At 34.7% G+C, this 27,023-nt stretch overlaps 2 protein-coding genes across 3 annotated transcripts in view; both read right to left on the minus strand.

Moving 5' to 3' along the window:
* The window catches only part of LOC138328293 (baculoviral IAP repeat-containing protein 8-like), a 76,537-nt gene extending 62,576 nt beyond the window's left edge, over positions 1-13,961 (minus strand). The window contains 1 exon segment of the mRNA XM_069275070.1: positions 13,618-13,961. The gene's annotated coding sequence lies outside the window, so the exon portion shown is untranslated.
* The window catches only part of LOC138329998 (E3 ubiquitin-protein ligase XIAP-like), a 72,111-nt gene extending 46,100 nt beyond the window's left edge, over positions 1-26,011 (minus strand). The window contains exons 1-11 of one of the 2 annotated variants that reach the window (XM_069277332.1): positions 25,929-26,011; positions 23,782-25,452; positions 23,580-23,659; positions 22,507-23,178; positions 21,683-21,849; positions 19,095-19,365; positions 18,237-18,409; positions 17,785-17,950; positions 17,504-17,609; positions 16,860-16,993; positions 14,445-16,751 (exon numbers count right to left, since the gene is read on the minus strand). In XM_069277332.1, the coding sequence (XP_069133433.1) occupies positions 16,561-16,751; positions 16,860-16,993; positions 17,504-17,609; positions 17,785-17,950; positions 18,237-18,409; positions 19,095-19,365; positions 21,683-21,849; positions 22,507-23,178; positions 23,580-23,659; positions 23,782-24,305 (2,484 nt within the window). In that variant the 5' untranslated portion in view covers positions 24,306-25,452; positions 25,929-26,011 and the 3' untranslated portion in view covers positions 14,445-16,560. Of the gene's footprint in view, positions 1-14,444; positions 16,752-16,859; positions 16,994-17,503; positions 17,610-17,784; positions 17,951-18,236; positions 18,410-19,094; positions 19,366-21,682; positions 21,850-22,506; positions 23,179-23,579; positions 23,660-23,781; positions 25,453-25,928 lie in introns of those variants that run through there. The other variant, XM_069277341.1, reaches the window with a different exon arrangement.
* Positions 26,012-27,023: the final 1,012 nt, after the last annotated feature.

Genomic DNA, 27,023 nt, shown 5'->3' on the forward strand with positions numbered 1-27,023 from the left:
CAGTATAATGTGACCGGGTGGGGTGTGTTGCTTGGTGTCTTCGGCGGCATGCTTCAGTGATATAGCTCTATAAAAAGGGAAACAGTTCCACTATACAAGAAGACACAACATGAATATACCGCGGTCTCCCAAAACACGCACCTCGCACCACATGCACGCAACAAACCGCATACATGGGAGGCCGTCCTTACATGATCATAGCTGTTAATAGGACGTTAATTAATCAAACAAACAAACAAACAAACAAACAAACCAAAAAAAATCTGTGCTGCTACCGACATTTTGAGACAAGGCCAACATCTGTATATGTATTTTCAATGATAAAAATTACATATTCTTGACAGAACAAACCACGATTTTGTGATCATCATCATGTGATTGTCCAATGAGAGGCTACGTTACAAAATCGTGATAAGATAGTTCATTTGCATATATCCATGTTTGGATTCGGTGACAAAATTGACTTTTGTGACACAATTTGGTCCCTCTGGTGGCCATGACCGATAAGCATTATTTTTTTGTTTACAGATACCCGGGGTTGAGGACATCATGATATGACATATGATTGAGGTCAGGTCGGAGTCCTTTGTGAGTTATGCTGGGTTAAATAGAAGGGGCAATTTTTGGTTTTGTCCAGTTTTGTTAGAACTAAATGATATTTTTGAACGATTGTTCATGAATTATAATGCATTTATATGTTGAAAGCAAAACATTTTCGAAAATATAATTTTAGGTTAAAAAATAGGTCACAGTGACCTAATTTTGTTAAATGTCAATTATTCAAGAATATCTGGTGCCATAATATACAAAAAAAATGTTAAATATATTATATTAGATTGTATTGAGCAATATATTTGCATATCATAAACTTTGGCAAAGAATTTTATGAATGAGATAGGATTGAGGAGGGGGAGCAGGGGGGAGGTGCGAAAATTGTTATTTTTCAAACTTTAAAACAACAAACAATGTTTTTTCATATGTTCAGAAGGTCATATACGTGCTCAAATACTTTGCTATAAAAGTTTGAAACGCAATAATGATTATGTAAATGTTTTAATTGTACATTGAATTAGATACAATTATTTTCTCTCAAATGCCATTCATTACAAAAAAATAGTAATATTTGAGCCAGTTTATCTTAATTCTGAAACAATATATTTATTGGTGTTTCAAAGTTTAGAAAATAAAAATTCTCCCCCACCTGCTCCTCCTCCCCAGTCTCATCCCATCCATAATATTCCATACCTAAGTTTATAACATGCAAATTATATATATATATATATTTCAACGTTATCTAATATGATATATCACATTTTTTCTGGTAAATCATGTCACCAGATGAACTGATTTCTTACAAAATTGACATTTTACAAAATTAGGCCACTGTGACCTATATTTTGACACTAAGTTATATTTTTCAAAATGTTTTATTTTCAACATATAAATGCATTATTATTAATGTAAAATCATTCAAAAATATCATTTGGTTCCAAAAAAACTGGACAAAACCAAAAATTGCCCCTCCTGTTTAACCCCGCATAACTCACAAGGGACTCCGACCTGTCCTTAATCATATGTCATATCATGATGTCCTAAACCCCGGGTATCTGTAAACAAAAAATAATGCTTATCGGTCATGGCCACCTGAGGGCCCCAGTTGACACTCCTCCTTTGTGTTCAATTTTCACTTTTGTCTAACAAAACTAAATTTCGTCCACAAAATTGAATTTTGTCATTACAGAAATTAAGTTTGTGTAGACAAAATTGAATTTTGTGTTCAATTTCCACTTTTGTCTAACAAAACTAAATTTCGTCCACAAAAATGAATTTTGTGTGCTGGAAGATAGTTTTGTAAGACGGAAACGATTTCGTTATGACAGAGTTCAATTTTGTGTAAACATAATTGATTGCGATTACAAAAAGATAAAGTCATAATCGGCGTCCCGTACCGCATAAGTCTATATTCCAACTTTTTGTAAGTTTGTTTTTTACTTATAAGAACACATGATTATCATGTGTCTTGTTAACATTAAAATTAAATATTGCACGTTTATACTCATTATATCTATTTTTACATTCATCAGTAAACCATGGTTTGTCCTCTTTTTCACCTTTATACTGCTGAGGGTATTGATTCATATTACTTGTATTTTTAACTTTACAGTTTGGTAAAAAAAACATGATTTATATCACCACAAAATTTGGTAATACATTCATCAATTTCTTCTTGAGAATTTAACGACATATCACATATATTACGAAGGTCATCAACTATTGCTTGAAGGTCATTGCATATTCTATCTACATTATTTCTGTTCCATCTCGCAGTTTTTTAGTTGTGATACCACTACAAGACATTATTGCGGTCATCATTATATATTAGTATTACGCATGTTGAAACACAACGGTGAGTGATCGGACACAGTATTGAACTCACCCGTACCAAATTTTAAAACATTTGAAATATAATCACAATCAAATTATAGATTATCAATTAGACTCATTCCATTGTTACTGCAAAAATATAATTTCCATCTTTATCGCCTGAATGACGACCATTAACTATTCGCATACTTGTAGATTTACACAATGTAAGTAATTTTCTATCATATGTATGTAGATGTTTATCCATATTACTACGAGGATAACTAGTTGAATCGTTGTTATAAAACATATCCTCAAACAATTCATTATCGAGCCCATCATTTACAATATAATCTGGCCTAGTTCCTGTTCGAGCATTTAAGTCACCAGCTACATACACATTTCCATTTGTTTTGTAACGGCTTTTTGACTTCTTTAGACTCTTGAATATATCTATATATCACAGCCATTATAAAAGATACTATTTTAACAAAAACACAAAAATAGACTAATTACCAGAGTAAATTCGTACCCAAAATATACAATTAACAATATTTCAACTATAGAAAACATTTTTTCAAATGGTTTTATGCCGCACAACTCCATCCCCTTTTCCAGTAGGTCTAGAGAAAACATATGTACAAAATCCATTCAACTCAAGTACGTCATTACTCGTTATACAACATTCAGTCAGACATCTGACATCATATTTATATATTTCTAAAAAAATCACCGTCAATGAATTTACTAGTGAGCCCTTTACCAATGTTCTATGATAGGACCGACAACTCTCCTCCCTGTCCTACCTCTATTCCCCTACTGACCGGGAAATGTCAAGGGTACTAGTAGAGTCACGAGACTCAATGATCCTCCGTTCCTCAACTGGTTGCCCAGGAGTACTAGGAGGTACACGTGACTGCTCTGGCCCACGTTCAGATGATAAACGTGGCCGACTGGATAACGGAGCAGCATTATGCAGAGATGGGGGAAGAGGGAACACGTGATCGTTTTTTGATATTTCGACCATTAGATGATTGAATAACTTTACTAAAAGACCTACAAGCTGTCTCATAGCCATCATACTGTTGATTATCGATGTAAAGTTTGTCTCTCACAAGCTAACTTGGTGGCCAGCTCTTTTATGTGCTCGCAGAATATAGTACAGCTCTCTATACCATTGTTTTACAGCTTTGGGGAACTAATTTAATTCTTTATTTATTTAACGAGGATTACAAACAGCCCGAAGGCTACTAGATGCTCCCCTCAACATATATCAAACAAGCAATATGTACAATTACACAAAAGACATACAAATGTCGCACACGCTCACACTCACACATACATACTTTAGAGAGAGAGAGAGAGAGAGAGAAAGGGGGGAGAGAGACAGAGAGAGAGAGGGGGGGTCAGAATCTGTTTGAATTTACTATATATTCAAATACCTGGTCAAATAATGCTTTGTTCTCAATTTCATTTAGAGTTTCTAAGCCACATAATATTATTTTGTTTTGACAAGAACATTTGGCATGAGCTCTACAATGAGGTTGGAATTGACATTTGGAGCGAATATATGATAAACAGTGCGGAGTATATTGGAACGGATTCTGTTATATTTTGGACAATGTAAAAAGAAATGAATTTCATCTTCGGAGGAGTTCACGCAATGGTCACATAATTTTCTATTGGTAAAGTTGTAAGAATGTCTTTGTTTGTTTAAAGCACTTAATCCCATTCTTATTCTAGTGTAATTGATTTTACCTTTCCCGTGTCCATATGTATATAAATAGATTTTTTTGTGGAGTGGATAGATTTGACAGTGCTAGAGAGAAGCTCTTTAGTGAAGAGCTATTTCTTAATGTGTCAGGTAGATTGATCCAGTCGCGTATTGGTTTTGGAAAGAAGGATTGATAAGCCAGATTTTCTGGACAGGATAGGGAGAATAGTATTAGAATTTCTAAAGTTGTAGTTTTGTATTCTATGAGACTGACTTGGGCAGACAGTTTTCAAATATGGTGGACACAGATCATGCTTAATTTTAAATAACATTTTTAGTCAGCAATTTTTTCGTCTATCACTTAGTTTTTCCCATCCCAATTCACCCAACAGTTTGGTATATTTGGTTACCTTATAACCACCTGTGCATATCAATACCGCCCTACGCTGAACACTTTCAATAAGGTCAGACTCTTGCTGACTACAATTATCAAATAAAATATTGCCATATTCCATAACCGATCTTACCATAGTTTTATATAGTGTTTCTAGGCATGAACGTGAGATAATATAAACTAATGCTTGCAAGATATTTAATATTCTGCTGGCTTTGGCTACAATTTCTGAGATGTGAGAATGCCAGGTAAGGTTACCAGATAGAAAAATGCCCAGATGTTTATGGTTAATTATATTTTTAATCGGAAGGTTATCAAGCAGAAGGTTCGGTTTATTAACAAATCTTTGTTTAGAGAAAATAACAAATTCAGTTTTTTGTGCGTTGAATGTGACAAGCCATCGTTTTGCCCACTGGGACGGAGAAATTAAATCGTCGTTAAGTGCATTTACTGATTCGTTGCTATTTATGGTTAATGAGAGAGATGTGTCGTCAGCGAATAAGTTTATGTCAGATGAAATGCCTACATTGATATCATTTACATAAACTAAGAATAAGAGCGGTCCAAGGATCGAGCCCTGGAGAACACCATAGTTAATATATTTTTGCCAGAAGATTGACCATTTACGACTACATACTGTTTTCTATTACAAAGATAACGTTTAAGCCAATAAAGCAAACTTCCTCTAATACCTATGTTTTCTAATTTGTGAAGTAAACCTTCGTGCACACTTTGTCAAAAGCTTTTGAGACATCTAAAAAGACATTTAGATATATTTGAAAGAAGTGATATTGGTCGATAGTTTTAACATTATTTTTGCTATCTTTTTATGAATAGGACAAACTTGAGCTGTTTTCCACAAAGTGGGAAAAATACCTGACCTGAGAGAAATATTGAAGATATGTGCCCAAATATGACTTAAAGATTGACAGCAATTTTTAAGAATGGAATTTCCTATGCCATCTGGCCCTGTTGCGTTTTTGGGGTTAAGCGACTTAAGTATATTACATACCTCTTCTGGAGTGGTTTGTACGGTACTAATTACAGGTAAGTTATTATTTACATTAGTTTGGGATAGTAATGGTTTCTCAATAATATCCGGGATAGTACATTGACAGAGAAGCATGTGTTAAATTGATCTGCCTTATCAGTATCATCGTGTATATATATAAAGTGATTGTTTTCCATTAAATGAGGGATAGTATGATCTCCATTTTTGCCTAGAAGAGATGCAGTAATTGACCAAAAAAGTTTAGGATTGGTATTTCTGTTAGATAGTTTAGTAATTGTGGATTCTTGCCAACGTTTAAGTGCATCGCGTTTTACCCGATTGGCTTCCCTACGTGCTATCTGGAACCTGAACTTGTCGAAGTCTTTACCTGTTTTTTTTTGTTTTTTTTTAAATAATTTGAAAAATCAAACTCTAGTCCTAAAGGCTTGACGTACTTCGTTTGTTAACCACGGTTTGTCGTGAGGACGAATATTGACTACTTTATTTATTATAAATGTTTTGCACGTATCTAAGATAAACTTGTTTATATTTTCAATTATATTATCTAAAAGATCAAAACACAAAAGAATATATCGACACGGGTGGTGTAAAATGCATTGTTCAAACCATCGATATCAGCAGTTTTGTAGTCCCTAATAGTTCTCTGATATGACTGAGGCTTTAGAATATAATATTTCAGTTTACGGGAAATAGAACTATGATCAATATTACAATGTGGTGATTTCATATCAACGTTTGCCACCAGGTGGACTTTATCAACAAAAATGAGGTCAAGAATATGTGATGAAATTGCGGTAAAATGGGTAGCTCTGTAGCTCTGGAGAAATAAGATAAGAAGTCGTTTTTAGTGCGGGCATCCTGGGTAGGAGGACGATAGATTGTACTAAATAAGATATTTCCTGCCTGATGAGTTATTTCTAGTACAAGACTTTCAATATTTGGGGATTCTAAGTCTAGTCGACGTTTGCATTTAATAGTATTACGGGTATAAATAGCTACACCTCCACCATGTCTATTTCTGTCGTTTCTTCCATTTCTGGACATAACCATGTCTCAGATATAGCTATAATGTCATACATTAAGTGATTGCAGAAAACGCTCACAATTTCACCTAACTTATAAGAGCGACTCTTACTTTCATCTGTGGTGGCCAAGTTACTTCGTGCGTTTATGTGACAGAATGATAGTCAAGTTTATTAGTACCGGGGTTAGGCTGGACGTCCCCACAATTGAGGAGAAAAAGAAACAATAGGTAGCATATGCAGAGTAAAACACTAACAGAAGCAGGGTGAATACAGATGTGTGAGGATTTAAAAAATGGTTTGCACCGTACATTTATACTAACGCCTGTTATAAAAAATTACAGCTCCAAATGCCAATCGTGTACCTGTATTGCTCGAGACAGATCATAACAAAGAGGACAGTAAAAGGGTAAGGACAAAAAGGAAGTAGGGGAAAAGTTCGAGATAGAGTGATAAATCGGAAGAAATAGGGAAAAGATAAGGAGGCGTATATGAGGTAGGACAATACATAAGGAACATGCTTACCACTAACAATGCAGTTTAAAATAGGATTTCATATCACAATAAAGAGTGGAAAATGTAGATTTAGATACAGAGATTGGGAATTGTTTACATCCCCAAAATTACTTTACAATTGACATTTAGCTATGACACTGAAGACAAAGACATTTGTATCCATACACAGCACATGAACAATAGTGCACCAATATATTTACATGGTTATTAATAATTTCAACAGTGCTTAGTATAAATGTTGCCAAACTTATATAGTACATTGATAGTAGTAAGCTATTTATGATACAAATAACAGTATATACAAACAGGCATATAAGTTTCCTTCGAATGTACATTTCTGGACCTTATCGTTACTGCTTAGTACTTATACCTTTGTAAATCAGACTAACAGACAGTGAGCCTTCACATTTATCAAAAGATGTTAGCGTGATGGGATTTAGATTATCCCACATGATATTGGGTCAGATATTTTGAATACATGCATGATATGAAGCAAAAATGTAAGGTATCATACACAACTGAATTTACCACTACAAGTTTACGATAGTTGACAGCGTGGTGTATTGACGATTAAAATGTCAAAAATATTCTATTATTTTGTGAATTATAAAAATAATGAGGCAGCGGAGTTACGCTTTCATACATAATTCATGCGTACATGCCTAACACTAACAATGCAGCTTGAGATACAATTTGATACCACAATAAACAATTGAAAACGTAGATTTAGATACAGAGATTGGGAATTATTTACATCCCCAAAATTACTTTAAAATTGACATTTAGCTTTGCAGTTTACGATAAAAACACTTGTATTCATACACAGCACATGAACAATAGTGCATCAATAAATTTACATGGTTGTTAATAATTTCAAACAAAGCTTAGTATAGATGTTGGCAAACATATGTAGTACATTGATAGTAGTTAACTATTTATGATACAAATAACAGTATATACAAACAAGCATAACAAGTTTCCTTCGAATGTACATTTATAATATTTTTTGCTCCATACTTATCGTTGTTACATAGTACTTTTAACTTTGAAAAACAGACAAACAGACAGTGAGGCTTAACAATTATCGAAAAGATTTTAGCGCGATGGGATTTATATTAATCAACACATATTTAGTGAAAAAAAGTAAGGTATCATACAGAACTGTGAATTTACCACTACAATCTTAAGAAAGTAGACGCCGTTGTGTATGACAAAAATATTTAATTAAATTTTGTGAATTATAAAAATAATGAGTCAGCGAAATAACACCGTCATACATAATTCAGATGCGTAAATTTAATTCTTCATCATTGCAACTGTGCCCCGATCAACAACAACAAATGTGAATAGCTCTTATGACTATTTCAGAGAAAAAATTGTATGCGACATATGAAACAATATGTAATGTACCATACTTTTCTGTGAGAATTACCATTGCATAATAGTAGATACTGTGGTATAGTGAGAATAAGATAACAATAAAGACTAGAATCTGTACCATAGGTTTGCATGTACACTGTACATCTCATACATAATTCAATATACGTAAAACTAAGTTTCCACAATTACTTTTGTACACTAATCCAGGAACAAGTATTATTAACTCATATAACCATTTGGCAACTAATAATAATGCCTTTTTTTCAGTGTACTTGATTATTGACCTGTCTTACAGGTGTTTTTTCCACAATGATCGTGTCAGTTTCAGTATAAACAAAGGATTACAATGAGAGTTGAAATGAAATGTATAGAAAGTGGAATGCTGTCACTTGGCACTCGTCAAGAGCTTGTAAACTTATGAATAGAGGGATGAAATGTTGAGTGATTCATAGCTGGGGTGCTCATTGTGTAAGTTTAATAACCAATCAGATTGCCATATAAGTATAAACATGTTGTTGATAGTCTAAAAATAAGATGAACTACAGTTATTTATTTGATGTTACAATGTAGTAAATTAAACCATGATATCATTTAAGAAGTACACAGTGTTCCTTTTGCTATAATTCGTTTTGTTTTTTTACAAGCCATAATGTCATCGTGATGAGTATCTACCCTATAGGAGGTTATCAATGTCAGTATCGAGGCGAATGACATGAATGTTGCCACGAATATCGCGCGAGAAAATTTTAGCATTTTATGCTCAGGCGTCAGATAAGTCCTCATGAGATTGGGCTTCGCGCAAGAGATCTTGATTCCTGATGGTGAGGTGTTCGTGAATAGACATTCAGGTCGACTTTAGTTTTTACCTGGCTTTCATAATAGCCACTTTGTCATTTCTTTTCATGAGTCTCACTATCATTGGTCATGGATTAGGAGATTTTACAGTCTGTGCCATAGTACACTTCTTTTCCAAGTCGGTGAGCAATCTCGATATCGATACCGCGTAGATCTAGAGAGTTTTCGAGGATTTTGGATACTTCAGATACACAGTTTTCATTTTAACATTGTTTTTCCTGGTTTATTGCGCGACTCCAAAAGATGCGCGTAATGGTACATGTTTTCAAATTCCTCGTGTATAAAGTTAGAGTTGACATTGCTGGAGGAATGAATATGATTTTGTAGCTCGGCGATCAGGGTTTCTTTTTCTTTGTTTTCAAGTTCCAAACTGCTCAACCGTTTCGTTTTATCTCCGTTTTCATTTTCAAGGATAACCATCCGGGCCTCTAGATTGTCAAACTTTGAATGAAAAGATTCAAGTAATGCTGTCTTAATACCATTCATTGCAGTCTCTACTGCCACATATACAGCTTTCTCAATGATGACTTTGAGGTCCGTAGACAATATCTTTGATTTTTTACCTTCAGGGCCTTCCAATGTAAACGATCCACTAAGATCACAAATGACTCGTTTGATACCACCTGCACCTAAAGGGGTGGATGTAAATTGTTCTTTACTTAGAGATGTGACATTCGACTCATCCATCATTATACACAGCAAGGTAAATAAGCTGTTTAATAAAATGCACACAGCGGTAAGAGGTACGAGGGTTAACAAAGTCGAGCAGTTACGATCGAACGACTAGGCACGCGAATACAGGTGATACACACGCGCAGTGTAAGTCGACAAAGGACAGGCAGCCGAGCTAGTCAATGGAGATTCTATTCATAGTCACATGAGTGAACAGTACATTGATAATAAGTATTTTCGAATATACATCAATTCCATCTGAAGATGGCACTTACTGCTTCGTGTAGACAATGACTGGGATGTTATCAGTTTCAGATGCAAATTTTGTGGTCACATGTTCCGTATGTCGCAAATCACTACTTTACATGACCGCTAATGAGCGCGTGTAGTAGGGGCCGCGGTGACCGAGTGGTTAAGATGTCCCGACATATTACCACAAGCCCACCTCTGGGATGCGGGTTCGAATCCCATGTGGGGCAGTTGCCAGGTACTGATCGCTGGCCGGTGGTTTTTCTCCGGGTACTCCGGCTTTCTTCCACCAACAAACCTGGCACGTCCTTACATGACCCTGGCTGTCAATAGGACGTAAAACTAAACAAACCAAAAGTGTTCAAGTACGCAGTGACACCTCTGTTTGGGGAACTGTTCATTGATCCAAAAGTTTGTGTCTTTAAGATAATGCGCGTTTTTTTCGAACTAGCTGTAGGTCTTTTTGGTACATAAACACTGCTACGATCGGTCGCGATGTGCCAAATACATGCCTGCCAAAACGATGGACATTTGTGAATTCAATGTTTTCCTCAATACACTGTTCAAAGTAGATAAAGTCTTTTAATATACTGTCAGTGTCCTCGTGTTTATCTTCCCGGAGTCCATGGAATACCAGGTTCCGTTTCATTGATCGACACTGTATGTCCTCTATAGTGTCTAATATTGCCTTCTGGTTGTCTTTGTTTGTCATCACCACTGTCTCAATTTGTTTTGTGTTGGAGTCAACCATCTCAACTGTCTTTTTCATACCTTTTATGTCTGAATTAGTTGTTAATGTGGAATCTTTCATGTCGTCATGTAAACCACTGATCATTCCTGCGCTCTTCTCTATTTAAATTCCCATTATGTTTTGGGGTGAAAAAAATATCGTCATAAAGTACCAAACTTTGCTGAATAGTAGAGCATATATCCTTATGAAAATATCCGCTAATAAAAAATGCCCAACATTTCCATGTTTTTCAAAAACTGTGAAATCTTATATGTATCATATACTAAAACAATAATAGAACATTGTATTGCTCACCGTTTGCTCAAAATTGCCCTCTCTCTCGGCCATGCTTGTTTTTGTTTACTATCCGGGTATCGAACATACGTATACACGAGGTATATTTAACTATGCAAATCAATCCGTTCTATTTTAAGAATTCTTTACTAATTGATTATTGCGTAATTATCTTCATTGGACAGAAACCAAATGAAGAACCTTTCATAAGGGATGTTAATGTATATTTTAGCAAAGTTTGGTGAAAGCATAATGGGACTTTTAATGTGTTTGTCTTTAACTTTATGGATTTCATCTTCTAGGAATCGCACTCGAGCTGTCAATGAATTCAAGGATTTTTGAACACCATCAATTTTTTTGACCTGTTCGTCAATTACATTAAATCTCAAGTCCAGCTTGCTCACTAAGGTTAAAAGTTCTCTGGGTGATCTGCTGATAACACTATCAGTCTCATCAGTTGTGGAAGATTTGACTACGATATGATATGATCTAAGTGTTAAGAATTATTAATGGTTTCGACAAAACGAGCCATTCTGCTAATGGATTACTCCCCCGGAACGAAGATAGGAGAACGAGAGGTCACAACAAAAAGCTTAAAAAACAGCAGTCAAGACTTCGGTGCAGGAGTAATTCCTTTGCTTTAAGAGTAGTGAACACGTGGAACAATTTATCGGACAAAGTGGTTAACTCGGAAAGTATTAATTTATTCAAATCAAACTTAAACAATGAGTGGAAGAATCATCCTTTGAAATTTAAGCCAGATTGCTACAGTGAGATCTAACAGCTAGTCCAAACCTCGTGTAATTGTGTACATGATTAAGCTGTTGTGCCAGGTGAAGAGAGCTTTATTTCACCGGAAGTATATTATTTTAATATATGTAAAATGGATTGTACATGACTTTTATCAAGTGTTTGTACAATAGTTTTTACAAAACGGAAACAAGTGCCATTAATGGAAAGCACAGACTTTATATATATATTGGATCGGAAGATCTAAAATTAGTGGAGGAAACAAAGTTGATTACATCGGACATGCGCAACTCGATGAAATCTACATGACAGAAGTCGAAAGTAAAGGTGGTCTAGAAGCCAAAGGCTTATCATATCAATAGATTGAAGATCAGGTAAATCAGGTAAGATTTATCATTAATGTTGTCATGTTGTCTATATATTGTGAATCTTCACAAAAGGTCACCACTATCCCACTGGTAAGGACTGTCTATGTAGCTATCCCAGTACATAGGTAAGTAGGTACTGAACACTTCTCAGCTATACAGGTAAACTCCGTTGTAGGGATTTTTCTTTCAAAAGACATATTTTCACATTTTCCCCCCAGAAATTGGTTATAAGAGAGGGAAGTACATCCTTTACATAATCCACATATCCAAAGTAAAAAAGATTCATAATCTCCTTGTACTCTCCTGTACACTCACCTCTCATGGCAAAATCCCTGTGCACCTTAGGATGACAAACTGATGTTAACAAAGAGTACCGAAAAGTACTAATAAGCATAATAGGTAATTTGAAGTTGTCATTTGTCCATTAATTCAACCCAAACCTGTATTTTCTCATATGCTACCATTGTTTGAAGTTTGGACAAATTCCGTTGATGTGATCTCAAGTTATCATCCGGAAACAAACATTTGTGAAACCCCATTTTTAGTAACAGTGACCTTTTTAAGTGACCTTTTGACCCCAAATTCTATTCCAAGCTGTATTTTCTCATATGCTACCATTGTGAGAAGTTTGATCAAAATTCGTTGATGTTTTCTCAATTTATCGTCTGGAAACTAATTTTTATGAAACAATCTATTTTTAGTTAGTGTGACCTTTGTAGTTGACCTTTTGACCCTGAACTCATTCTCAAGCAGTATTTTTTCATATGCTACCATTGTGTGAAGCTTGATCAAAATAAATCCGGTGATTTTTTTCTCAGGTTATCGTCTGAAAACGATTTTTTAAAATTAAATCCCAAGCTGATTTTCCCCATATACTACCATTGTGTTAAGTTTTATCAAAATGCGTTGATGTTTTCTCAAGTTATCGTCTGGAAACTAATATTTTGTAAAACAATATATTTTTATCTTCAATATCTCAAAATATAACACCATATATCACACCAAGTTGCCCAATTTACCCAGGACAATACTCTTCTAAAAATATCGCGAAGGCATGATTTATTTTAGTTATAATGAGTAGACTTATTTTCAAAAAGAGGCCGTTTATTAGCATCAACAAATCGAAGATGTCGTAAGTCAGCGATACATCACAGAATACTAATATGATAGCTGTCGTCAAAATAATGGGTAGATTTAATGAATATGTAGAGTAGATCAAAGATAAAACATGTAATCATTTAATAGCATTCGAGTAAAATGATGCAAGCTGTAATGAGGCCCTGTCGCATTAACTTACCACTTGTCCAACGGAATCCCGACAATCTCTGCATCCATTGCGGCTTTTGTTTCTCATTTTTCAGTTAACCTGATCTATATTTGGTCTTCTAGTGATATTCCAGGGTGCTGTCGACTCTATCCTAACTTTCACTTCTTAGTAAGAAGTCCCGTTACGACTATTTCTGACACGTTGTCCTCCAGTTATTTCCTGTTTACATCTCGTTCGAAACTAGGAAATACCCAATCATGACTGTCTCATTTGCGCATACCAATGTCCGTCACTCATTTGTAAAACAAGGAATTTGTTATAATTAACATTTAAATAGCATGCATCGAAAAATTAAATTGATATCAATTTAAAATTATTTAAATATATTTAATGTGACTGGAGGAACCTACCAGTAATTTAGCATAGATTTCGTTAAAGTCGTATCTATCTTTTTAGATATCATCTCAGAAACATAAGTGAAGAAGGATGATAATTTTAGGACTGGTTCCCTATCCCGGCCTCGAATTTATATTCTACGGCACCCAATCGCCTAGCCAAATTTAACATAATTGTGGCTAACACCAACTGCAACACATCAACGTCCTCAAAAACGACTTTCAATGACATAGTGATGGTCGGCCCGATATCTTGATAACAGTTTAAATGTCATTTATTGATTTGAAAGAAACTCTCTTCATCAACCTCTTCTCAGTTGATTTAGAGTACATTGTAATTATAGCATTATGAAATTGATATTAAAATGTACGAATAGCAATAGAGATATGATAGTACAGAATTTCTGCAAACGTCCCTGCCATCTAAAAAACTTACAAAATAAAAACTAACACTGACATAAGTATCGATTTGAAGACCTTTATTTCATTTGATAGCAAAGGAACGAAATGTCAATCTGAAATACATCTGATAACAAAAGACCAAAAGGGACTGCATCACTTACCTGGTTAATTTAAAATCAATTACAAAAACATAAAATAAACACTGAACAACGAATGATCTGATTTAGAATATGACTCAACAGTGTCATATATTCCAATTGTGCTGTTAAATGTGTATCCTAAATTAAACTGTTTGGCGGACACAGTTGTATTCCTTTAGCTGGTATATTATTTGTGTTATAAGGGGATTTGATTAGGTAGCTATACTAGCTCATTCAAAAGGCTCACCTCATGTTAGGACTAATGATGTACCTATAGAAAATAAAAAATAGCAAACAAAACTAATAAACAATAAAACAGAAAATACAAACACTTGATATGTATCAGCAGAGGGATGAAATAAATAAACTTGGTCATAAGATAATGACAAAACGAATTGATGATTAATGATAATTTTTTACTAAGACAACAATAGAACGAGATATCACAGATAATACATGATCATAAACTAAATTCTTTGATAGAACATGGGATGTTGTGAAACTGTTTATAACTCACTGTTTGTAAACAAATTACGTAAGCATCATTATCTCTATCGACGCATTATGTTTAGTATGTACAAAAGGTGCATATTACAGACAAGATAATTCTAAAATCAAGATTCAAAAAAGATTGTAGCCTTTCCAGTAAAACTGAGATAACTTACAAACTCAAGTTATCTCAGATTATGCCATAAGATAAAACTAAATTTCCATATAAAGATATCTCCATGAATGAAGTAAAATTGTCTTTAACATAATTTCTACATTCTGTAATTTTTTTCATTATTATCTAATTATGCACATGCTATAGAACATCAAACAAACAAATAAAAGATAATTACAGCGGAAAACAGAGTTTGACATGGTGTATAGCAAACAGTCACACCTGATCATAATACAATGAAAATTGACAAAGCAATATTGTGTTGAACAGGAGAAGCACATCAAAGAAGAAACTCGGAAAGTGCTTATTAACAGGGGTATCAAATTATGCTTGAAAGTTTGTCTTTGCGATTTTTATGTTATCGATTTTCAGTCAATTTTAAAATCCACCAAAATTAATTGTGAACATGTTTTGAAATGGAAATCGCGAAATTCAGTGGCCACAAAAGACAGTTGGTTTACATTAACTAAACAAACTACAGGTTGAGTAGCTGTTGATACTAAAGCGTATTTAGTATGTACAAAAAGCTGCATGGTACAAACAATATATTTATTTATTCCAGATAAAAATAATTCAGCATTTCCATTACAACTGAGATATCTTACAATCGCAAGGTTATCTCAGACTGTGTCATTTGATTAACTAAAAATGTCCAAACAAAACTATATTCATATGAAATAAAAATTGATATTCACATAATCTTCACTTTTTTTTTTTTTTTTTTTTTTTGTATAATTGTTTTAGTATGGATATTCTTTAGAACATTGTTCTTACAAACGGATCATACATTGAACTCTTTAATAGATAACTGGATGTTGAGTAGTTGGTTATAATTTTCAACTAGGTAGCATTTAACCGATTCATGATTCATAAATAGGTCCCAGTTGTTTTTACGATGTTTCGACAAAATTAGCTGCAGTCTCTGTACATCATACCTAGCTACCATCAATTTAATTTATTGGTACAATAAAGCATATTTATTTAGGGAGGTAAAACCGTATATTTAATGTAAGAATGTATTATGCACTATCACAGGGTCAGTCAGCGCGTAGTCGGTTTTGCCGGACTAATCAGCGTCATTCACATATATGGAAGACCAATCTGATGGGCGTTTTATACGTTTACATTTCAGACGTTCGTTAACTATGTGCCTGTATTTCTTTTTACAGTTTATCACTATTTGTTTGTGCCAATTTTTTGTATCCCATCTGTGTACAAAGCATATAATCAGATGTAATCGTACTTCATATTTATGTATTCACTTTTTATACTGTCACAGTTTTATGTATGCCATTAATAAAACGACTTTAACAACATTTTCTTATCTCTGTTGTTTTTACTATTAGCTGCAGTCTCTGTACAGTATACCTAGCTACGATAAATAAGTCTTCAAAGAGCCACGTATGAACTTATTACATATTGGACATTTGACCATAGCTGGTGCACATTCAGCACAACAACAGAGATGTCCACAGGGCAGGAAAAATATACACACCAGGTAGTCCATACAGATCTTACATTTCATCTGCTCCTTCAGCTGGTTGTTTTCGTCTTGGATGGATTCTACAAATATCAGAAATAAATATAATTTCAAATATCCTTTTTGAGGCGACACAAGTATCTTATTCTTGGTCGCTTCTGTTCCTATCTAGGGATCGGGTGGAGTATTACCAAAAGAAGTGTTCTCATGGCTTGGAGGGGTTTCCGTTTGGAGAGCTAGGGTAATGTTTTGGCCTTCTGGAGGTATATCATCATCAAAACCCAAAAGGACCTCCATTAACGCTTCGGTTGATAATGGTACAGAGCTAGAAAAGTAAACGGATATATAACGTATATTCTACAAAGAGTTCTACACACACGAGAGTTAAATGCATGACAGGTGACATAGCAAAGTTTCATTGTAAATGTAGGCTTATGGCTGTGAAAACGAAGTAAGAACGATCATTGGTGAATTTTTCCGATGCCTTGTCAAAGCGCGGTCAACAAACATAACTGAACATAGATAAAGTATGAAGGTAAATGTCATATATATCATACGAATTACATTATTAATTGTATGCTGTTCTGTTGTTGTTAAAGTAATTATAAGCAATAGAATAGAACCTACGTAACAGTAAATATGTGCCTTAGTAGTGTTGGCTTCAATTTATTATACATAGATAATATATGAACATGATCACCAAACTGCAAAGTGTACCAACAATTCCATCTAAATCCATGGTTAACAGCCAAAGTACAGTAAACATTTCCCCCTAGATTATGCATTATCATTTACACAATCACTGTACAACTTTCCTTGTGATTAATTTGTTTTACCCAAGTTACGCCGTAATTGTTGAATCGTCATTCTGATCACTTCTTCAGTGTAACCCATTTCCCTGATGGAGCGTACAGCTGTGGAACTCATGTCTTTAGCAGTAACTAAAACAAAAATACAAACGTACCATAATTATAACCTTTATAGTTGATTGATTTACTTTAGTAAGTTATGTTGATAAGTAAAGTTTACATGTAGATTTCACTACCTATTATCTTAGAAAATTGTACAAAAGGTACGGAAGATGTACAAGTTTTAAGCTGACTGTAAGTAGAATACCTGATCTCTCTGTTTGTCGATGTATTGTTGTAGTAGGGACATTTACAAATGTTGTATCCGTGATTGCACTAGCTTGTCTGTCCATTATTCTGGCTGTCTGAACGGATGAAGTCGATGTTGTGATAGATGCTCCTGGTGTGGTACAGAGGTATTCGTTGGGTAACGTCTAAAATTATAGGTTAAGAGAAATTATCATTCACACCAATTTCATTTTTCTCTGTATAGTATAACTATAAATGCCACGATTCGACAATGCAAGATGGTGGAAAACAGTCACCATATGTGAGCTTATTGCAACCATTGGATACATATTATGTGAATCTAATTATGTAACTCACAGGTACATGTTTAAAGTGCATATCGATGAATTCGAAGTCATTTAATTGTATCGACGATATAAAAATTTCTGGGTTTTTTTCTAAATTGAATAGACCTATGTATTCTAAGCATACCAACTCTCGTTCTCCACGAAGTACCCTGTTGATGAAGGGTTGACCTTTATTTTCTTTTACGTAAGCACAGTTTGGGTAACAGCGGGCGTGTTCAACCCATGGATCGTCTTCTTCAAGGTTCCAATTTCTAAGGTATCCTCCACAAAAGAAGCAGCTAACATGATCTCCAAATCCTATAATAGATCATGGCTTTATCATAATTGTGATTTAAACACAATTTCTCATACAGCCAATAATGACTTTCCTTTAGGTATGCAATTATAACTTTCATTGTGCACCCAAAAGCTTTTATAATCTGGTTGCTTTGCATTAAAATTAAATCTCAAATATTTTATATGAATTGTCTCATGCTGTCAGTTATAAGACCAACGTAATGTACCAGTAAATACTTCAGCTAGGAAACATACTTTATTAAGGTGCGTTCTCAAGTTCGAAATGTGGTCAAATTTCTAAAAGAAAAGTATATTTGGTTTTTTCATTATTTACCATACCTAATTTAAACGGAGTTATGATGCGAAAGAAAACACAACGAAAAATTAAAATAAAAAATGATGTAAGTACTGGTAAATACATGTACCGGGACACCCTTGCTCTGCCTGAACAGACACCAGACATATGGATTGTTTACAGAACATATTATTTTCTAGGATTTTGGAGAAATGTAATGACTCTAGTTGGAAATACAGGATTTGAGGACATATTTGTTTTAATACACGAATATGTGAGGTCTAGTTACATATAACGATGAAAATTAAAAAATATATATATATATACGCAATCCGCTGAAGGCAGCATGTCATGACGAAAGTGATTATGTACGTGTAAAACTGTTTTCTTCCATGGAAACCGATTACCTACCAGCATAAAAGAAACCTGCCGTTGCCATTTGCCGGGCCACACGAGACATATGAGAGCAATTGAAGGAGTTTCGTCTCTCTGTTATGGACGCATAGCCAGGAAATTGAGGACTTGCTTCGTTAACCACTAAGTTATTATCAGTTCCTTCCTCTGGCCGTCGTTGTTGTTGTTCTTGCTGTCGTTGACGTTGAGAAAGTTTACTTGGGTGGTATTGATTTGGCGACATTTGCTGGTTCGCATATACATCTAGCTTTGGTTTGTTGTCTTCAATCTAGATCAAAAGATTGGTGTGAAGTTTCATTATGTGAAAATGGTAATAAGCGCTTTTAGTCATAATTATATGATATGTAAAATATTGAACTGATATGTATTCAAACCAATAACTAAATCCAGTCAAATCTTTTAGTGGGATTATTAAAAACGTGATGCAATTACCATGTAAAATATTTACATTTAGGCACATACACAATATTATGAAAATCACACTTTTTTACCCATCTAGTCCTTTCTTATACACAGTCTTAGCCAGTTTTGCATACTTACCCTTTGCAACCTAACAACTACCGAGAGCGCTTGCTTGAACAGAGTCAGCTTTAAACATACATATCGAGTCATTCTTGATATTGGCGTGCAAATGGTGACTATAGATTATAACATGCAAATTTAAAAGCATTTCCACAAATCTTCATGATTTGTCCCATGAACGACGGTTTATTCTCAAAACTAGTATTCGTTCCATGATCAATGTTCCTATCAGTATATAATAGGAGTATTTAAGATCATACCTTCATATATGCCATATTTGCATGATATAAACTACAACCACCGTTTGCATGACACGGACAAAAAGGACTCGATCTGTACGTTTTTGTAAAGTCAAATCCAGTGAAACAAGCGTTCCTAGTACATACTATAGATGCTAGTAAACATAATGGCATGTTTATTTGGTGACAGAAATATGTACATTATGTGGAACTACTAAACTGAAATAAACAATATTTTTTGCATATTTTGCCACACTTTTCAAACAACACAACAATCTACGAATCAGTAGTCATACATAAGGTTAGGCCTTATCAACTTAGTTAATTTCAAGCACAGGAGCTTGGCGTTCTGTCAAAATTATATAGCATAAATACATACAATGTAAATAGTACCCCTATATATAAAACACTTGGATTGAAATGCATCAGCAAACTTTCAAAATGACTTTGGATTACACTTATTGTGAGGTCGTTGTGAACAGGTTAGTGTTGATATATGTGAAGAATGACATGTTATTGTATTATCGGGGCGGTGTTTCATGTAGATATTGCCCAGAACAAATTTTGCAGAACTTTTACCGAAGACGGTGAAAAATTTGGCCAGGGATGCATTTATTTCTGGTGTTTTTATAAAGCATATTGGGGCATTTTCATGTATTTATGTAATATATTATTGACAGAACGGCAGGCTTCCGTGGTTCACGTAAGACGTGATATGAAGATATTCCATCTGTGAAAGGTACTGGTAAGGATAAACATTTCATAGCAGGAATTGGGGCCCCTGTTGTCTATCTATAACTAGATCATGTATCAAACAAAACGACGAATTTGCTTTTTCGTGTTCAGACGCTGACGTTGCCATCTCGTATACACCTCCCATTGTAGTATACAATTTATTTCAGGATCACTTACAGCGGGTCTGGTGAAGATAATACTGAACTGTCACGAAAACTAGCTATCTGTGTTATAACTATTGTTTGCGTTCAAAAGTCCGTTTACATGACTATCAAACACTGACTTACAACTTCGTCTCAGATGACATTTATACCCATAAAGCAGGTTACTAGTAATTTGAAAATACTATACGCTTCAAACGGAAGCTTTTGTCATAAAGTGCAATGATAATAAGGTTGAAAAAGAAATTATCTTACATCTACTGAACAATGATAAGGTTTGATGGCATGGTTATGAGTAGACAAATACAGGGTGTTTCAGAAACCATGTCCCAACTTATTGCTTAATAAAACCCAAACCCAGAAAGGTCCAGATATACAATACATTTTCGATAATCCCGACAGGTATATTTGTAGAATTTGATTGGTATGTATTTGTAGGTGCAGATAAACGCATACGGTTTATATGCTTCATATAACATACGTCTGTACATTTGTATGAGTAACGTCATCTGGACATAATTCAATAATTTGACAGAATGTTGTCTTTATTCTGCAAGTATCTAATGCAATAGAATGAAACTGAAATATTGGCGTACGAAAAGCATTTCCTTGTTTCTGTGTAACATTTAGGTACATTTGCTTGCTCAAAATTCGTTCATGATGCAGTCAAATAATCAAAATTATGATTTTTACTACATTGATGTAAACTGTTGTACCTTGGTAAAAACCATTATATTATTGTTTTTGATGATGTTAATAATGCCGTCATATTGTTTGTATAAAATTCTAGCTGTACCTTATTGTATTCCAACAAATGTTGATATCGTTTGCTTTCCATAATGTATTAATTCATGCAATAAAGATTTATAACAGTTTAAAATCAGGACATTTTTCTGAAAAACCCTGTATGAACAAAATCTAAACTTACCAAATCCCGTTTTCTCTGAACCATGTTAATGAAGGCTTGACCTTTGTTTTGTTTTACATAAACACAGCGTGGAAACCAGCGGGCATGTTCAACCCAAGGATCATCCCCAGGTTCCCAGTTTCTAAGGCATCCTCCACAATAGAAGCATCTTACATAATCTCCATATCCTAAAACAGAGTTGACCGTTTACAATACAGTATATGCAAGGTGATAATTCGGGAAGCCATTTTATTTTCAGGAACAATTTAGAAAATCGATCAAATCAACTACAATTTGTGTTCTATATTTTGTACCAAATTACTTTTCCTAGAAATATTTTGTAATAAAACCTCAAGTTTAATCAATTAAACTTCAATTTCTGTACCGATCTTGGTTATTTTTAATCCTACGTTTTCTGTATTATTAGTGGATATATGAATTTGAAAATAAATGAAATATTTGTAAAATTGAACTAAAACTTATCTTTGGTTCGGTATTTTTTTAAAGACAATAGTTCGATATTTTGTTAACATCTCCTCGTCACCGAAACATATACCGTAAAAGCTCTGATTTTTTATTGTATCACAAAATTCCGTTTTCACTCAATTTGTTTCTTAAAAACATGATATCCCAATATCCCAACCAATTATGAAAATATCTTTTTAAACAAAACATTTCCTGTTGTGCACCAATAACTATTTACTATTTCATACTAAATTTATCCAATTTTCAAATCCTCCCCCATCCCCCCAAACCCTCATCCCCCAAACCTCACCCAAAAAACCACCCTCCATCCCACCGCCATCCCCACACAAAAAAAAAATAAAAATGAAAAGTTTTCATACCTGCATAAAAGAAGCCTGCCTTGGCCATCTGTATGGGCGTCTGATCCAGATGGTTAGGGAAACCATGGAATGTACTTGACCTCACTGTCAGGACAGCGTAGTTAGGGTAGCGAGGCCTTGTTGTGTTTACCCCTAGGTTACCATTATCAGCCCCTCCTACGCCCTGTCGCTGCTGGTTCTGTTGCTGTCGGTGATGTTGACGTGTACTTGGTGTCCGTTGCTGGTTACCAGTTGTATCCGTTTGTGACTGAATGGCTACATCGTTTGGTTGACTGACTTCAGACAGTGTTACAGCAGATACGTTAGGAGCCGCTGATGTCCGCTGCAGATCTGACACATTTGATGTTTGAGTCGTGGTCTGACTAGGAACAGATGGGGTGACTGGCTTTGGAGTATTCGCTAGACATTCTGAAGAGCTTGCACTAGATGTTTGAGTTGTTGGAAGATTAGATGCACCTCTAAGAGCATTCCTGATATCAGTAGCATTCTGACGACTGTCACCTCCAAATCTATTCGGTGTTGTTTCCCGAAGATCAGGCGCTGAGTGTATGACCTGTGGAAGTGATGCTGGGTTTCCTCGATCTCTTTCTCGTCCCATCAAGATCGATGTTAAATTATCAGGTGTATGTAGTAAAGATGTTAGTTCTCTTTCCTCTGATGTTAATGTTGTTTCTGTCGAGAAAAACACAAACAGATTTAGAAACCGTACCATCAGCTTAATGCTTTATATGCTAAATATCATATGCATATTGCTTTTAATGCTTTGGTCAAGTGTATAGTATCGATGCAGGAGAGTTAAACAATATGACCACAATTTATTCAGAAAGATTCAGCAAAAAGTTGATCACGATTGTGATAATCTCAAACTTCCATGTATAAACATATACAAATAAAAGACATTTTGCCTTTAATGAGACATGATTATAAAACATGCATATTCGTATAAATGTTCTCTAAATGCACACCTCTTTATAAAAATCACAATGATCCAGAAACGATGTTCGAATTCAACAAAATTCACAAATGAGATCAATTAGGATAGTGATTATACTGTTTTGCCTAGCTTTAATTACCTTCAATGCCAAATCTCTGGTTTAGGGTGGAATTAGGACCATGTATAGGGACATTCCCAACATCATCTCCTCGCATGAACCTACGAAATCCAAATTACACTTCTTGTAATTATCTACAATGCATTGAAGTATGAACACGCTGTTAGGGTCGATTTCTTTTAACATTCAATTAAGGTTCAACCATAATTAAAATACAACTCACCGACATGTTTTGGATATTGTATAATGCACAGTGTAGACAGACTCCCCTTTCTGCCAGTTTCCATGTGACACACCACAACAGAAGCAGCAAACATTGTCCTCATTTCCTGTATAGTAAAATCCAGACTTTGCTAACGCAGTTGGTGCGATGGGGCAGGACAAGGGAAAGGACCAGAAAGATTTAAATCTGGCCCACTCAAACCTCATACTCTGTGTCACTGTTCCAGCAGTTATCTGTTCAAAGTTATTATCATCTCTATTGTCAGTAATGGGAGGCGTTTCATTGATAGAAAGTCTTGATGATGTTGCACCAAGTGTCTCTGTTCTATTTTCACCTTCAGCTCCAATTGTTGGATTTGTTGCAGTCTCAGGGATGACATTGGGCCTGTTATACGGAAGCATGAACACATCTACATATAATCTCACACCAAGAAATCCACTCAAGTAAATTCGTCTTCCAGAGACATGTTTGCAGCTTTTTCCATCATTTTTCTTTTGAAAAACGAAATCCTCCATACTATCCATTCTTTTAGCACGCCGTCTTGAGGTTCTTGACTTTAAATTAGTGTGCAATTGTGCAAAAGGCTTTAGTGTGTCCCACCTACAATGAAGATGCTTCCTCTGGCCTGAACTCTGTTTTGACTTATTTATTAGGTATTTTAGGAGACTGCTCGGGATTACGATGTTTAGATATTTTAGATGTAGAAAGTCTTGTCGCTGTTGCCTCTAGTGTGCAATTTCTTTTTTTAACCTTGGTTTCATTTGTTCCATTTGCTGTTGTTATTATTTCGTCCTGGTTTAAATCTTTCGTTGATTTTTCTCTTGTCTTCTGTGGTGTTGATGAGGAATTTTTTTGTTCTTTTCCTTCCTTCTTCGGAACTAAAGGTTTGCTGGTTGCAACATGAACATCGTTTCTAAGGCTTATAGCTGAATTGTTGCATGTTTTGCTTTCACGTCCCGTTCGTGAATTAGTAATCGGCGTATAATCTTCATGCTCCTCTGTACATTGTACAGCAATACATTCTTTATGACATTGCTGAATATTAAATCTCGTTGTTTCTTTAGATACAGAAGATTTGAATAAAATGCTTGCTGATTGCTCACGAGCCGAGAACACTTCCTTTACTAAAGTTTCCTCACTCTTATCATCCTCTTTACAATTTCCGAAACTTATCCCATCTGCTTCTACAGTCTTTGAAACATCAACAGACATCATATGAAGCTGATCATACTCACATAAAGTTGTTGATAATTCCACGTTTTTCTTACAGAAATGAATATCTCTGAAAGTATTGGTATCATTCAAAGATACATTATCAACATGTAATGAAGCTTCAATCAAAGTTATTTCGAAGTCATATAAACCTATTTCATTATATGGTGTGTCAGCACCACGTTGATTAGAATCAGTGTCATCGTCTTTGTATTTGGGCGATAAGGTTGCTTCCTTTTCTCTATTTTCCATTTTCCACTCGAAACCGAAACCTAAACAACTTTTACAAGTCCAAAATTAAACCTTTGTCCGTCGAGCAAATTTGAGAGAACAATAGCTGATGTCTTCCTTCAATGCTTTGGCTGTTGTCAAGTACATGTACATGTAGTGATTCCAGTAGGTAGCATCCCTACCATGACTCAATGACTGTACCATTGCACTTATAGTTGGGGTCATAACCTACAAAATATATTGGTTAATCAATGTTAAATGTGGTGTGGTAGCTTAAACTTATAGTACGCATATGTAATTTAAATAACTATTATGTTATAATGTTGCATTTGAACGAGGTGTTTTACTTGTAGACCAAGAAATTATTTATAGTAACAAGGTACATGTATTGAATGTCAACGTAATAAAGTAAACAACATCGTACTTATATCGAGAAAAGGCAAGTTTAGTGTTGTAGTCTAATGGTGTTGAAGTAAGGCTACTGGAAAATGGTCATTATCTGTTGCCAAATGCTAAGTGTATAACCTGATACCACACTTGTGGAAATCGGACATTACCAGCCATTTTGTATTATGTACAATGTACATGTATCTACATACATATGTCCGTTAACACAAATGTTCATTGTAATACACCATGATCATATCCTGCTTGCTGGAGACACATAATTTACTCTTTTAAATGTCTTGCCCGTTTATACATACCTTTATATAAAACTTCGTCCAGATATAGGACTCGGTAACAGTCATGTACAAATGTAGCGCTGCGCATGTCTAGTATTTAGCACGCATGCGCGATGTATATAGCCACGTGTATATTGCATGTGCCAATGTTTATCTAGTTAGTTAGCTTGAAAAAAAATTTGCTACCCGAACAAGGTTGTTCGGAAAACATACGTAAAACAGTCTAAATATTTTAGCATACGTTAACCCTTAAAATAAAGAATTGTAGAAGTTTATAACAAATTAAGGCAGCATACCATTCCTATACTTTTCAAGGTGCATGGTGTTATTTTGAGATTATTTTATTCGGGCTTCACCGGTGTTAAACACTTTTAATAAAGAATTATAGAAGTTTACAACAAATCAAGACAGCATATTCATTGTTATTACAAAAGCAAAATGGAAACCCGATGGGAACTTTGGTTTGAATTATCGTCTAGACATGCAGAAGGTATGATACCCTGATTTTGTTGTTTTAAACAATTTGGTCTCTTTCAATTCCTTTACTGATTGACGTTTCAAAACCACATTTTTCATACAAAGACTTGAACAGTGCACCTTTTCCCCCGAAACAACTACATACATTTGTATAACGACGTTACAATACCGAGGTATAATGGACAGATAGAAAATATATTCCCCATTTATATCCAGACTAAATACACGGCAACTCTAATGTATCTGCCGATCTCGTTTAGAATTTAAGAACACACCTCTTAGCTTGTTACAACACCAATTTGTAACGGCTGGCCAAGGTAATACAATCTATTATAACCTTTATAAAGTTTATAAAGTTTATGAAAGAAAAGGATATTGCTTTTTGTTGCACATGGATGTTTAAGCCGCATAATCAAAGAGCCTTTATGGTCATCAAACAAATTTGATTTAATAAAAGACTAAACGATAATGTATAGGTTTTTATAGCATTATTCAGCAAAGTTTCCGTATTGGAGTCTGCCCACCTTCGCCTACCATAAGGATTATTTTGCCTTGACATGAGAAGATGGAGTCTGCTCCTCTGTTTCCAAGAGTCAGAATAGCCTCAACCAATAATGCTGTTTCACAACAAATCGTGAT

Source organism: Argopecten irradians, chromosome 1 (genome assembly GCF_041381155.1).
Source record: "Argopecten irradians isolate NY chromosome 1, Ai_NY, whole genome shotgun sequence".
Taxonomy (NCBI): domain Eukaryota; kingdom Metazoa; phylum Mollusca; class Bivalvia; order Pectinida; family Pectinidae; genus Argopecten; species Argopecten irradians.